The following is a 15,764-nucleotide window of genomic DNA, read 5'->3' as shown; positions in this document are numbered from 1 at the left end:
ATATCTTTGACAACAAAGAAATATGTCCGAGGGACCATATGCTACTCTATATTTGATGTAAAGCCCATGGAGAATAAGAGCACCTCCTCCCAGCTGCCCACTGCACTGAGGCTAGGAAACACTGTCACCACCGATAAATCCACGATAATTGAGAATTTCAATAAGCATTTTTCTACGGCTGGCCATGCTTCCCACCTGGCTAACCCTACCCCGGTCAACAGCCCTGCACCCCCCACAGCATCTTGCCCAAGCCTCCCCCATTTCTCCTTCACCCAAATCCAGATAGCTGATGTTCTGAAAGAGTTGCAAAATCTGGACCCCTACAAATCAGCTGGGCTAGACAATCTGGACCCTCTCTTTCTAAAAGTATCTGCCGAAATGTTTGCAGCGCCTATTACTAGCCTGTTCAACCTCTCTTTCGTATCATATAAGATCCCCAAAGATTGGAACTCTGCCGCGGTCATCCCCCTCTTCAAAGGTGGAGACACTCTTGACCCAAATTGCTACAGACCTACCCTGCCTTTCTAAGGTCTTCGAAAGACAAATTAACAAACAGATCACCAACCATTTCGAATTCCACCGTACCTTCTCCGCTATGCAATCTGGTTTCCGAGCTAGTCATGGGTGCACCTCAGCCACACTTAAGGTCCTAAACGATATCATAACCGCCATCAATAAAATACAATACTGTGCAGCCTTATTCATCGACCTGGCCAAGGCTTTCGACTCTGTCAATCACCACATTCTTATCGGCAGACTCAACAGCCTTGGTTTCTTAAATGACTGCCTCACCTGGTTCACCAACTACTTCTCAGACAGAGTTCAGTGTGTAAAAATGGAGGGCCTGTTGTCCGGACCTCTGGCAGTATCTATGGGGGTGCCACAGGGTTCAATTCTCGGGCCAACTCTTTTCTCTGTATACATCAATGATGTCGCTCTTGCTGCTGGTGATTCTCTGGTCCACCTCTACGAAGACGACACCATTCTGTATACTTCTGGCACTTCTTTGGACACTGTGTTAGCTAACCACCAGACGAGCTTCAATGCTATACAACTCTCCTTCCGTGGCCTCCAACTGCTCTTAAATGCCAGTAAAACTAAATGCATGCTCTTCAACCGATCGCTGCCCGCATCTGCCCGCCTGTCCAGCATCACTACTCTGGACAGTTCTGACTTAGAATATGTGGACAACTACAAATACCTAGGTGTCTAGTTAGACTGTAAATTCTCCTTCCAGGCTCACATTAAGCATCTCCAATCCAAAATTAAATCTAGAATCGGCTTCCTATTTCGCAACAAAGCATCCTTCACTCATGCTGCCAAACATACCCTCGTAAAACTGACTATCCTAACGATCCTTGACTTCAGCGATGTCATTTACAAAATAGGTTCCAATACTCTACTCCGCAAACTGGATGCAGTCTATCACAGTGCAATCCGTTTGGTCACCAAAGCCCCTTATACTACCCACCACTGCGACCTGTATGCTCTAGTCGGCTGGCCCACGCTACATATTCGTCGCCAGACCCAATGGCTCCAGGTCATCTATAAGTCTATGCTAGGTAAAGCTCTGCCTTATCTCAGCTCACGATAACAACACCCACCCATAGAACGCGCTCCAGCAGGTATATTTCATTGGTCACGCCCAAAGCCAATTCCTCCTTTGGTGGTCTTTCCTTCCAGTTCTCTGCTGCCAATGACTGGAACGAATCTCTAAAGCTGGAGACTCATTTCTCCCTCACTAACTTTAAGCAGCTCAGAGCAGCTCACAGATCATTGCACCTGTACATAGCCCATCCAACTACCTCATCCCCAAATTATTATAATGTTTTGCTCCTTTGCACCTCAGTATCTCGACATGCACATTTATCTTCTGCACACCTATCACTCCAGTGTTAATTGCTAAATTGTAATTACTTCGCCACTACGGCCTATTTATTACCTTACCTCCCTAATCTTACCTCATTTGCACACACTATTGTGTTATTGACTGTACGCTTGTTTATTCCATGTGTAACTCTGTGTTGTTGTATGTGTCGAACTGCTTTGCTTCATCTTGACCAGGTCGCAGTTGTAAATGAGAACTTGTTCTCAACTGGCCTACCTCGTTAAATAAAGGTGAAATAAATTTTTTTAAATGTCCCCTCAGACTAAAGCCTATTTTCATTGCCATAATAAAATGTGAGGTTTCTGAGTTTATGTGAGAACTCCCACTTTATTACGTGCTGAAATGTAACGTGCTAAACAATTTCCTTACTACATACACTATTTTGTTTTGTAATACATTTATTAATCAATGAAATCAGAAAAAAACATCAATATTGGCGCTTTGACGTCAGATTAATTCCCACAATGCCTAGTAACACGCATGCGCATTTCATTCATTTACAATTTTTAGACAGCGCTCTATGATCAAAGATGGCGGGCACCCCCGACCCACTGGAAGATATGCTATTTTCCGAGGTGGATGAAAAAGCTGTGAGCGATTTAGTGGGCTCTTTGGAGTCACAACTTGTTGGACGAAGCAACCCTGCAGATACTCAGTCGGAAAACAGAGGTGCTGGGTCTACAGTCACTGCAAACCATCACTTAGGGAAAACGCTACCAGCCCAAGTGGGTAACGTTACTACACTAGTAAGCAGCAGCAGCAACAACAACAACAAGGACAACATAAAGCTGGGATGCACCAGGAGATGAACTCTAACGAAATTAGCTCAGAGAAAACTGTTACATCTTCTTCGCTGAGTTCTATTCCGTCCTTTGAAGAAGCTTCCACCACTTTAGGGACCGGGGTAAACGCTACCAAGAGCGGTTTGCGATCGCATGGAACATCATCTATCACAACACTACCTGCATCTGGTGGTGTAGCAACTTCTCCGCTTGTCAACAGCATCATCAGCAGCACCACCAGCCGAGGTTCCGCTCTGGCTTCAGGTCAGACATCAACAGACAGTGTCGATCATCCAAGAAAACGCATAACTGCATCGTTACGGAGTGCATCCGCGGGAATACAGAGTTTGAACGGTACCGGAGGAGCGGTAACGTCAAGGAATAATCCCCCTGCCGCGGGAACTGATGCGTTGATTAATAACGTTAGCACTGTGTCTAGCAGTGTAAGTGCAGGAAACTCATGTCGGACCGTTGACGTTACATCTTGTGTGAATACGACGAATTTCACTTTATATAGCTCCAGCATTTCTTCAACTCAATCAGCGATTCCCCTGGATAAGGGGACTCCTACTATTGCTTTGCAAAGACTACCAAGTCACATTGTAGCGAGCATCGCGCAGAATGGAAATGGTACTACCGTCTCGGCCTTGGTTAAACAAGGCGCGATAGGACCGATCACCTCTGCAGCAGTTTCGCAAGTGAACCACAAAAAAAGAGGGTTCTGAAGCGAAGTCGGACGCTCCCGTGCAGTCCAAAATAGTCATGTCCAGTCCGTTAGGTGTTGTCAATTCCGTAATAAACTCTGTTTCCTCTCCCTCTGCTGTTTTCAACTTAGCAGCGACTTCTACTGCAAGTCTTGTCATGGCAAAGCCTGCTGTCAATGTTGTTGGACAAACTGTCACTACAACGGTTGGAATGGTAAGGCCAACGTCACCGTCTGTGGCCACAGCTACACAGCCTCTGTTTCAACCGGGAGTCCAAGCAGCTCAAAGGATTGTTGCCCCCCAGCTGATTGTCAGACCCCCCCAACAACAACAGACGACCATTCAACTGCCACCAGGGTTTACCATCCCACCGGGTAAGGTGTTAGGAGGATGAATTGCTCTTCTCTTCAAATCAGTGAGCGGGGAAATCTGCTCAGATCAAAACAATGAAACAGGCCAGGTCTTTTTGAGAGCCCTGTGCTTTGTCATTACATAAATTTTGTATTTTAATGTAAAACATTACCTGGACATGTGATGCGTTCTTTCATAATTTCCCTGTTCACTTCCTGAGGATTCCCAAAGACGCAGCAGCTTCTGAATGTGCTTTGGGCAAAGTAGCATTCATTTGATAAAACACCTGTCAATACAGATTTAAATCTGTACATTCTGTACAGATTAAAGGAGAAGTCTTTTTTTTTTACAACCAAATCTCTATTTTTGATCTAAATGTTATGGAATGGTCCAGACACCTTTTGTGTGATTTCACATATTTCTTTGGAACTTGCCTGAAACAGCAAATCTCTTCTCATCCTCGTTGTGTAGTATAGGGGCCCTAAAAAAACACGAACAATGGCTCCAAAAACAAATGCGTCCTTTTTTGTCAGTATAGTGATGCAAGTCTTTAGTTGTTTTACATGTGAAATTGTGCCATTCCGAACTTTATCCGCAACATTATATAGAATTTTTTTTTGTGACTTGAGCGATACCGCTCTGTCCATTTTATAGGTAACCGCCAAAATAAAGGAAACACTTGAGTAAACGATGGATACAAAGTATACTGAAAGCATGGGGCACTTACACACAGGAAGTTTCAGTCCCTTGTAGAATCTATGCCAAGGCACATTGAAGCTGTTCTTGCGGCTTGTGGTGGTGTCCCAACGTGCTTTTAAAATGCTTTATGTTGGTGTTTCCTTTATTTTGGCAGTTACCTGTAGCAGCAGGCTACATGGAGAATGGAACAGCTGGATAGGGGAAACAGCTCGAGTCACGTAAAAGGGAATATAACATTGCGGATAAAGTTCGGAATGACACAGTTTAATGTGTAGAGCATCTAAAGATCTGCGTCACTATACTGAGAGCTTTGCTTTTTCTAAAAGGATGTATTTGGTTGTTTCTGGAGCCTTTGTTCATGTTTTTTCGGGGCCCCCATACTACACAACATGGATGAGGAAGTTATTTGCTGTTTGGGGTAAGTTTCTCAAACGTGAAACCACGAAAAAGTTGTCTGGACCCTAATAACCTACCATTTACATTTAAAAAAATAGAGAGATTTGGTTGTAAAAAAAATAACTTCTCCTTTACATCTGTATTGATTTTAGGTTAATTCTGTATAATGTTGAAGAAATATCTGAAATTGAATAAAGTTATTACATGATTCATGACACCCATTATCAGCACAACACAAAGATCACAACCAAGACTGAATGTGAGCAAAATGTTTGCTGGTCAGTTGGTATGGTGACAAAAATGCCTACTGGTATACTGTACATAATATACAGTATATTTCAATGGCATTGACAATATGACAGAACACAGTCATGCATCATTCCAGTTCTAAGAAAGTTCCACAAATCTGCTTGATATCACCCAATCAAATGACTTTTCTCACATCACAAGCATGTACATATTTTGCCAATGGGCAAGTTTAATGAAATGGCAGGACATAAAAAACACACCAGACATGATTTCCTCTATTGGTATTCATCTCTCAAAGTTGTTACCATGAGCTGCATGAGGCACGTGAAAGAGCCACTCAAGTTCTTCAAGAAACAATGTGACTGTGTTGGCCCAGCAGACAGATAGGCCTACTCATGCATTTTGTATGTGCTCATTATTTCATGTTGCTCAAAAACCTTGACTCAGTAGATAATATGAATTAGAATAGGGACTTTTTTTTTAAATACGAAAATGATCGACACCTACAACACTGATCACTTATCACAGGCATTTTGCTGATATTGTTCATTACGATAAGTAAAGAAATATGAAGTTTGAAATGAAATAAGATTGCTAATATGGGTGATTGTTAATGGGACAATTGATGGCTACAACCATCAAACTAGTAGTAGTTTAAAGGATAATTAAATGATCGTTATTGCATTAATTCAGGCTATTTTTGTCCATATCGCCCAGCTCTAGTGGAGATTAGACTTGCCACTGTCCTATAATACTCTCAAAGTTACACATTTAAAATAAACAAATAGCGGGATATGCATACCACTGGTATGATATATTCTGATTTGCAGAATCATTCAAACCTCAGTTAAATGGAGAAGAGAAGTTTCATGGAGTGCAGGGAATTCCTGGCCCAGAGCACATCACTGTCTGGCAATTTATGAGTTTATGAGCATTTCTCAACCTCTAGACCATATTGCATCTCATCTCACCAATACATGCCTGAAGACAATCCACTGTGAGTGCTGCATATGTGCTCAGCATGGCGCATGATTAGGTCTCCATGTGTTTGCAAGCGCTGAATGAACTGTCTGAATGAATCCATGCTGTGTGCATTTAAAAACAATGAGCCAGTCATGCTCTGATGATTTGAGGCTCACTTTTATGACTGAGATTGAGGTTGTGTCTAAAAGACTTAGTGTTCTGATTGCCTGCTTTCAGAGGATTCAATTGAGGTTACTTGTTTATGAGTTGAAGGTGGCAAGTTCAAGTTCACCTGTTGTTTAGCAAGTTCATCTGATCTGTTTTTCTAACTGGGGTTTGAATGAGTAAGCACCTGTCTATGAGGCTGTTCAGGCAGGCCCAGAACAGTGAAGGGGACAGATCACATGCAATGTGCTTTTTAAGAGGCTATTTGGTTATGTTATTCAACCCTATTTTTACTAGGTAAGTTGACTGAGAACACATTCTCATTTACGGCAACAACCTGTGGAATAGTTACAGAGGCGGGGGGATGATTAGGTGGCAATGATGGTATGAGGGCCAGATTGGGAATTTAGCCAGGAGACTGGGGTTAACACCCCTACTCTTATGATAAGAGCCATGGGATCTTTACTGACCACTGAGGTGGCGTTTACACAGGCAGCCTAATTCAGATATATTGGTATGTTGACTAATCAGATCAGCTCTGAAAAATATCTGATGTCAAATAAAATTGTATTTGTTACATGCTTCGTAAACAACAGGTGTAGACTAACAGTGAAATGCTTATTGGTCTTTTCCAACAACAAAGTTGAAGATAAAAATACAAATACTGACACGAGGAGTGAATACACAGTGAATAAAATGTTTAAATAAAGAGTAAAAATAACATTGCTACTATATACAGGGAGTACCAATATCGAGTCGGTGTGCAGGCATACAAGGTTGTTGAGGTGACTATTCAATGCCTTCAGCAACTATTCACACCCCTTTACTTATTCCACATTTTGTTGCGTTACAGCCTCAATTCAAAATGGATTAAAAAAAACCTTCTCACCCATCTACACACATACCCCATAATGACAAAGTGAATACATGTTTTTAGAAATTTTAGCAAATGTATTGAAAATGAAATACAGAAATATCTAATTGAAATACTTTGTAGAAGCACCTTCGGTAGAGATTACAGCTGTGAGACTTTCTGGGTATGTCTCTAATAGCTTTCCACACCTGGATTGTGCAACATTTGCACATTATTATTTTCGAAATTCTTCAAGCTCTGTCAAATTGGCTGTTGATCATTGGTAGACAACCATTTTCAGGTCTTACCATAGACTTTCAAATAGATTTAAGTCAAAACTGTCACTCGGGAACATTCACTGTCTTCTTGGTAAGTAACTTCAGTGTAGATTTGGCATTGTGTTTTAGGTTATTGTCCTAGTGAAAAGTGAATTAATCTTCCAGTGTCTGATGGAAAACAGAATAAACCAGGTTTTCCTCTAGGATTTTTCCCTGTGCTTATCTCCTTTCTGTTTATTTTTTATCCTGAAAAACTCCCCTGTCCTTAATGATTACAAGCAGACCCATAACATGATGCAGCCACCACTATGCTTGAAAATAAGGAGAGTGGTACTCAGTAATGTGTTCTATTGGATTTGCCCCAAACACAGCACTTTGGATTCAGGACAAAAAGTGAATTGCTTTGCCACATTTTTGGCAGTATTAGTTTAGTGCCTTGTAGCAAACAGGATGCATGTTTTGTAATATTTTGATTATGTACATCAGAGGAGGCTGTTGGGAGGAGCTAAAGGAGGATGGGCTCATCATAAAGACTGGAATGGAATTGATGGAACGGTATCAAACACATCAAACAAATGGAAACCACATGTTTGACTCCGTTCCATTTATTCAATTCTAGACATTACAATGAGCCTGTTCTCTTTTAGCTCCTCCCACCAGCCTCCTCTGATGTACAGGCTTCCTTCTTTTCACTCTGTCAATTAGGTTAGTATTGTGGAGTAACTACAATGTTGTTGATTCATCCTCACTTTTCTGCTATCACAGCCATTCAACTTTTACTGTTTTAACGTCTGCTTTGGCCTCATGGTGAAATCCCTGAGCAGTTTCCTTCCTCTCCATTAACTCAGTTAGGAAGGACACCTGTATATTTGTGACTGGGTGTATTGATACACCATCCAAAGTGTAGTTAAAAATTCACCATGCTCAAAGGGATATTCCATGTCTGCTTTTTTAAAATCTTTACACGTCTACCAATAGGTGCCCTTCTTTGTGAGGCATTGGAAAACCTCCCAGGTCTTTGTTGTTGAATCTGTGTTTGAAATGCACTTCTCGACTGAGGGACCTTACAGATAATTGTATGTGTAGGTACAGAGATGAGGTAGTCATAGAAAATCATGTTAAACACTATTATTGAACACAGAGTGAATCCATGCAACTTATTATGTGACTTCTTAAGCATATTTTTAGTCCAGAATTGATTTAGGCTTACCAGTAACAAAGGGGTTGAATACTTATTGACTCAAGACATTTCAGCTTCTAGTTTTTTATTAATTTGTAAACATTTAGAAAAACATAATTCCACTTTGACATTATAGGGTATTGTGTGTAGGCCAGTAACAAAACATCTAAATTGAATCTACTGTATTTTAAATTCAGGCTGTAATTATGTAGTGTATGTTTGTGTTGGGGTGTAAGTACAGTATGTATGAGTGTGTGGGTAGAGTCCAGTGTGTGTGCGTAGAGTGCAAGAGAGTTAGTGCTAAAAGGGTCAATGCAGATAGTCTGAGTATCCATTTGATTAGCTATTTAGCAGACTTGTGGTTTGGGAATAGAAACTGTTCAGGGTCCTGTTGTTTCCAGACTTGGTGCATTGGTACTGCTTGCTGTGCGGTACTATAGCAGAGAGAACAGTCTATGGCTTGGGTGGCTGGAATCTTAGAACATTTTTTGGGCCTTCCTCTGACAATGCCTGGAATAGAGGTCCTGGATGGCAGCTTGCCCCCAGTGATGTACAGGGCCTTAGTCACCACCCTCTGTAGTGTATTGCGGTCGGGTGCCTTTCAGTTGCCGTACCAAGTGGTGATGCAGCCAGTCAAGATGCTCTCAATGGTGTATCTGTATAACTTTTTGAGGATCTGGACACGTTCATTCTTTAGAGCAAGGTTTCCCAAAGTCCCCCCCCCCCCGTTTTGGTTTTTGCCCTAGCACTACACAGCTGATTCAAATAATCAAAGCTTGATGATGAGTTGGTTATTTGAATAAGCTGTGTAGTGTTAGGGCAAAAAAAAAACTGTGCACCCGTGGGGCCCCAGGACCGAGTTTGGGAAACCTTGCCTTAGAGGAACTTGATGTGAAAGGATCTGATGTGATTGGTCAAAATACCAATTAGTGGAAAGCATTTCAGAATGGAGCTTCCTGTGTAAACGCAGCCAGGGAGTCAGGACATCTGTTTAACGTCCCATCCAAAATTCTGCACCCTACACAGGGACATGTCCCAAATCACTGCCCTGGGGCATTTTTTAGACCAGAGGAAAGAGTGCCTCCTATCAGCCCGCCAACATTATCTGGTATCCCATCCAGGGACTGACCAGGACCAACCCTCCTTAGCTTTAGAGGCAAACCAGCAGGGAGATGCAGGGTGGTATGCTGTTGTTTCAGTTGTTCCTCTGCAGAGATCTACACATATTGTAAGTCACATTGGGTCTACTTGTGTCTGGACATTACTCTTATAGCATACCCATTAGCCTACCCAAAATGTTCAGTGATTAAAGTAGCTTTTGTGTGTTAGTGAGAAAATGTATAGTATAGTTACATGTTCTCTGAGTAAATCTAGAGGAGGCTTATGGAAATCTGTTTGAGGCGTTTATGTTCAGTAACAGATACACTGTGTAATAAAAGCTCTATCATTTCTCATTCTATTTGATGCTGATGTAAATGGAATGTACTGCTCTCATGGGCAGATTGAACATGGCATTAGGAAATCAGAATGAACATCAGAATTGATTCTACTGTTTCATAAATCCAACGTGATCTCCTTGTCACTGGTCTCCTTGTCACTTTCTAGGGTCACTATGTGACTGAAATAGGTGCATTTCATTGACAGCCAGCCCAGGTGCCTTTTAGGTCAGTGTATTGACTTTGACTGTGGATATTGTGTGTGATTGCTTTGTCTGCACTCTAGGAATGGTGTTGGTGCGCACTGAGATGGGTCAGCTGGTGATGGTCCCACAGCAGGCCCTTGCCCAGGCACAGGCCCTTGCCCAGTCCCAGGCCCAGAACAACATCTCCCCCCGAACTGCCACCCCCACTACAGGGGCCACCTTCAGAGCAACTACCCCACAGGTAAGAGTTACTATCCCACTGTCACTACCACAGTGTGACATGCCCTTAGTTGTTCTGTGAATCAGTTACACAGAGGGATATATTCATTCAAAAATATGGATTTAGTTCATTACATTGAAAAATACAGTTGCTGAATCTATATATCTTCTGGCTTTTGGGAAACTCATCATTTGATCTTCCTTATGATGGAAAGGCCTGCATTGCATAGGATGTTGAAGTGGTAATCTATTTCATAGAAGATTAATCTACACACTGGGCTGCTCTAGGAAGCTAGGTTTTACCATTAGGTATAGTTGTAAAGAATTTGACTGTCAAATCACCACCTTCCGGAGACACCTGAAACCCCACCTCTTTAAGGAATACCTGGGATAGGATAAAGTAATCCTTCTAACCCCCCCCCAAAAAAAATATATAGATGTACTATTGTAAAGTGGTTGTTCCACTGGATATCATAAGGTGAATGCACCAATTTGTAAGTCGCTCTGGATAAGAGTGTCTGCTAAATGACGTAAATGTAAACGTAAATGTAAATGTATGCAGACACATTCCCTGAGGATATCAAAAGAGATTTAGTGGTTATAGCCTGCCACCTAGCTGTCTCTCTGTAGTCTCACTTTACATTACTGAAGCCTCTGAGACAATTGGAATAGATTTATGGTTGTCGTAACACTTTACATTATGTCCTTCTGGTAACTGTAATTGCTGTAGTAACAACATTGTATTTGTATGCGTATAGTCTAAACTGTGATCTGAAACTAGTGAACAAAATATAATCTATCTGACTTACATTATGTCAGGTCTTTGCCGATTGAGCTTTTATCCAGACAGGTCTGTATTTGACACAAACATTTGTATTGTGTTTTTATGTGTAATTATATATTATTATTTTGATTGAGCATTAGCTCTGGATTAAGAACCTTATTTGAAAGACTCTTCCGGGTCTCCTATTTTCAAAATTTAATGAGCTGGTAAATATTTCATAGAAATGTGCTTATAATCATCTGTGGAAATGTTATTAATTGCAGTAGCTATTTTAGCATGTCAATCTTGGTGGGGCAAAAACATAGCATATATGGCTGACTTGCTTAAACAAATGTGGTTTCAACTGAAAATTGAGATGTACAAACTATGGCATAAGGGAATGATGAGCGGATAAGAGGCAATCCGTAATTTCTATTAAGACAATAATGAGCGAGCTAAGACGGACATAGTCAATATAACTATTTGTTCAGCACTTTTGAAATGTACAGCGACAGAATTCAGAACATAGGCCTTTCTTACAGCTTCTTACACCAAGTCAGAACCATAGGATAAATAAAGGGGGCATATCAGCAGACAATGAAATCTCTTAAATTATTCAAGGATATTTCTCTAAAACAGGCTATGGGCTGCATGTGCACCACCAGTTATGAGGGGGAAAGGGACCGAAGTATTATGGTGATGCACATTGGCTACTAACAGCTTACTACACAACATACACTTAGCATTACTTTCTTAGCTACAGTATACAGTTGAAGTTGGAAGTTTACATACACCTTAGCCAAATACATTTAAACTCAGTGTTTCCACAATTTCTGACATTTAAATCTAGTAAAAATTCCCTTTCTTAGGTCAGTTAGGATCACCACTTTATTTTAAGTATGTGAAATGTCAGAATAATAATGGAGAGAATGATTTATTTCAGCTTTTATTTATTTCATCACCTTCCCAGTGGGTCAGAAGTTTGCATACACTCAATTAGTATTTGGTAGCATTGCCTTTAAATTGTTTAACTTGGGTCAGACTTTTCGGGTAGCCTTCCACAAGCTTCCCACAATAAGTTGGGTGAATTTTGTCCCATTCCTCCTGACAGAGCTGGTGTAACTGAGTCAGGTTTGTAGGCCTCCTTGCTCACACACACTTTTTCAGTTCTGCCCACACATTTTCTATAGGATTGAGGTCAGGGCTTTGTGATGGCCACTCCAATACCTTGACTTTGTTGTCCTTCAGCCATTTTGCCACAACTTTGGAATTCTGCTTGGGGTCATTGTCCATTTGGAAGATCCATTTGCGACCAAGCTTCAACTTCCTGACTGATGTCTTGAGATGTTGCTTCAATATATCCACATAATTTTCCTACCTCATGATGCCATCATGCACCTGCCCCTCCTGCAGCAAAGCACCCCCACAACATGCTGCCACCCCCGTGCTTCCCGGTTGGGGTGGTGTTCTTCGGCTTGCAAGCATCCCCCTTTTTCCTCCAAACATAACAATGGTCATTTTGGCCAAACAGTTCTATTTTTGTTTCATCAGACCAGAGGACATTTCTCCAAAAAGTACAGTCTTTGTCCCCATGTGCAGTTGCAAACCGCAGCCTGGCTTTTTTATGGCGGTTTTGGAGCGTTGGCTTCTTCCTTGCGGAGTGGCCTTTCAGGTCATGTCGATATAGGACTCGTTTTACTGTGGATATAGATACTTTTGGATCTGTTTCCTCCAGCATCTTCACAAGGTCCTTTACTGTTGTTCTGGGATTGATTTGCACTTTTTGCACCAAAGTGCGTTCGTCTCTAGGAGACAGAACACAGCCAACACTGAGGTCTTGGCTGATTTAGTTAGATTTTCCCATGATGTCAAGCAAAGAGGCACTGAGTTTGAAGGTAGGCCTTGAATACATCCACAGGTACACCTCCAATTGACTCAAATGATGTCAGTTAGCCTATCAGAAGCTTCTAAAGCCATGACATCATTTTCTGGAATTTTCCAAGCTGTTTAAAGGCACAGTCAACTTAGTGTATGTAAACTTCTGACCCACTGGAATTGTGATACAGTGAATTATAAGTGAAAAAATCTGTCTGTAAACAATTGTTGGAAAAATGTATTGTGTCATGCAAGAAGTAGATTTCCTAACCGACTTGACAAAACTATAGTTTGTTAACAAGGAATTTGTGGAGTGGTTGAAAATGAGTTTTAATGACTCCAACCTAAGTGTATGTCGACTTCTGAGTTCAACTGTACATATCTCCCTGGCATATTACATAATTTATGCAATAGCATACAATACATTTTTGGACTCACCATTGTTGTGCTGTGCTCACTTGAACAGGAAGGTGGCACATCGGTCCTTCTTGTGGGCAAATTTTGTCATCAAATTCTGTCATTCTCTGGATTTATGGTGCTTTCAAGACAACTGGGAACTTGGAAAAAAAACAAGGTTGAATCATTACGTCAGTGATCTTCAGGTCGGAGCTCTAGAAAGAGGCCCAAGTTCCCGACTTGGAATTCCTGGTTGGATGACCGTTCAAAACGTATTTTTCCCATCTGAGCTCGTTTTTTTCCGAGTTCCCAGTTGTCTTGAACTCACTGATGGCTGAGATTTTTTTTTAGTTTCCAGTTGTTTTGAACGCGGCAGAAGTCATGCTGCTGGATTGACAGCATGGCCAATGTATTCAACCTTTTGTGGCCCATGGTGTTGCATGTGAATGTTTATCCTTTTCGGCTTGGAATTTAGACCCTTAAACCCAGACTTGGACCACACACCCTCTCCACCGAATAGCAGACAGGGGAAGTAAAATAGTGATTGCTTTTAAACGCTTGCAGTTAGCCACTGATTCCTTCCAAACCACTCATTGTTGAATTTGCAATTTCCAACTTGTTGTGTAATGTTTATGTCCAATGGCCGATAATCATCGATACGTTTTATCTATCATTTCTCTTCATATGACAATGATTGAAAAAGATTTGCCGGTAGATTGTCGACGTGATTCATAATGATGACTGCTTGTCTAGCTTGCTAGCTAAGATTTTGAAAGTATGATGTTGACATGATCAGTCCAATCAAAGCTACGGTATTTATTTATTTATTTATTTATTTTTATTTCACCTTTATTTAACCAGGTAGGCAAGTTGAGAACAAGTTCTCATTTACAATTGCGACCTGGCCAAGATAAAGCAAAGCAGTTCGACAACATACAAAAACACAGAGTTACACATGGAGTAAAACAACATACAATCAATGATGCAGTAGAAAAAGTAGTGTATAAGTAGTGTAACGTGATTTGAAGTCCATTTATATGTTGCCAATGACCTTGAGCCTTCTTGGATGGGCACTTCATCATGTAAATCTATGGCAGCACCCAAGGGGGCTTGAACTGCCTAGGTCACCCTGTAGGTTCTGAGGTGACGTAGTGTCCCATGAGTGACAGAACACTGAGCTAATCACAGCGCAACTAGAGAAGATTACCAACGCCTACGCTCTGTATTTTCTGCTGGCTGGCGCTCCACCACAGAAAAAGCTGAGCTAGGCTGAAACACCTGCATTTTGGAACTGCCTTACTCAAGAAAGAAAAAAGAGACCATGTTTGTATGCGGCTTTATTTTGTCATATTTGTTTTTTACATTGTTTGCAAACTGATATGTGACACATATTAATGACAAAATAACATGCAAAACAGGCAACTAATTATATATATAAAAAAATGTGTCATCGCTGATTCATTGTGAAGCTTATTGTATTGAATCCATATTGTATTGTCATATTTTTTTACGACTCTTGTTGGACAACTTGTCAGTAGACGTGTCTGCTGAACTTGACTGTGCTTAACAAAAGTTTATTTTGTATACTCTGTTGTCGAAGTGTCTGCTTTGAACAGAAAGGGTTTGTGGAATGGCAATTTGAGAGCTGATATGAGATATCTTGTACCTGCAGACAATAACATATAAATTCCACCAGGGGGCAGCATTTCCTTGACTTGCAAAATTCAGCTGAACAAAAGAGCATTGCAATACCTTTGATTACCATTGGGTGTCATTATACCTGTATTTAGCCTCTAATTCTGTGTGATTGCAAGTCAATGGATTGTTACTAATTTGAAAAATAATAGCATTATAAAACATATATGAGAATTACAAAGTAAAATGGTAATTGCATTGTAATAACCTAAGTACGTGTTTGTTACTGGAGGACTTAGCACCTCAAGACACTATGGTACCAGTAGGCTCAGACTTGGCATATAATTACTTTCACATGAGCCGTAGAAATTAAGACGGTTATTTTTTATTTGCGTAACTTGTTACCCTTCTTCCTACCTGCTCATCCTGAGATAAACACTGTAACAAGGTATTGCAGAGTTGGTTGTGATTGTGATTTAGGCTCAGAGTGAATCGGAAGTTCAAAACTGTCACTGATAGCAGATTAGTGAGCTGCCAGCATTGACATAAACATCAACACGTGAAAAGAAGAGGAGCTGGAATATGAAAGGGAATGGTGTTTATTCCTGTGCTCCTCTCCTCTCTGTCAGGCTGTCTGTCTCTCCTGTGACCGTGAGGGAAAACGGAAGACATTTCGAGCCGAGCTCCTTCCTTCGACAAGTGTTAAATCATTCATCATCCAACTGC

The 15,764-nt window shown here is 41.1% G+C and overlaps 1 protein-coding gene across 1 annotated transcript in view; it reads left to right on the top strand.

Moving 5' to 3' along the window:
- The first annotated feature begins 2,381 nt into the window (after positions 1-2,381).
- The window catches only part of LOC106562390 (transcription initiation factor TFIID subunit 4), a 96,427-nt gene continuing 83,044 nt past the window's right edge, over positions 2,382-15,764 (top strand). Inside the window, exons 1-2 of the mRNA XM_045689292.1 lie at positions 2,382-3,748; positions 10,231-10,391. Coding sequence (XP_045545248.1) covers positions 3,433-3,748; positions 10,231-10,391 — 477 coding nt within the window. The 5' untranslated portion in view covers positions 2,382-3,432. The remainder of the gene's footprint in view (positions 3,749-10,230; positions 10,392-15,764) is intronic.

This window comes from Salmo salar, chromosome ssa11 (assembly GCF_905237065.1).
Source record: "Salmo salar chromosome ssa11, Ssal_v3.1, whole genome shotgun sequence".
In the NCBI taxonomy this organism is placed as follows: Eukaryota; Metazoa; Chordata; class Actinopteri; order Salmoniformes; family Salmonidae; genus Salmo; species Salmo salar.
The sequence above is the reverse complement of the archived record's forward strand: the minus strand, read 5'-3'. Positions and strand labels throughout refer to the sequence as shown.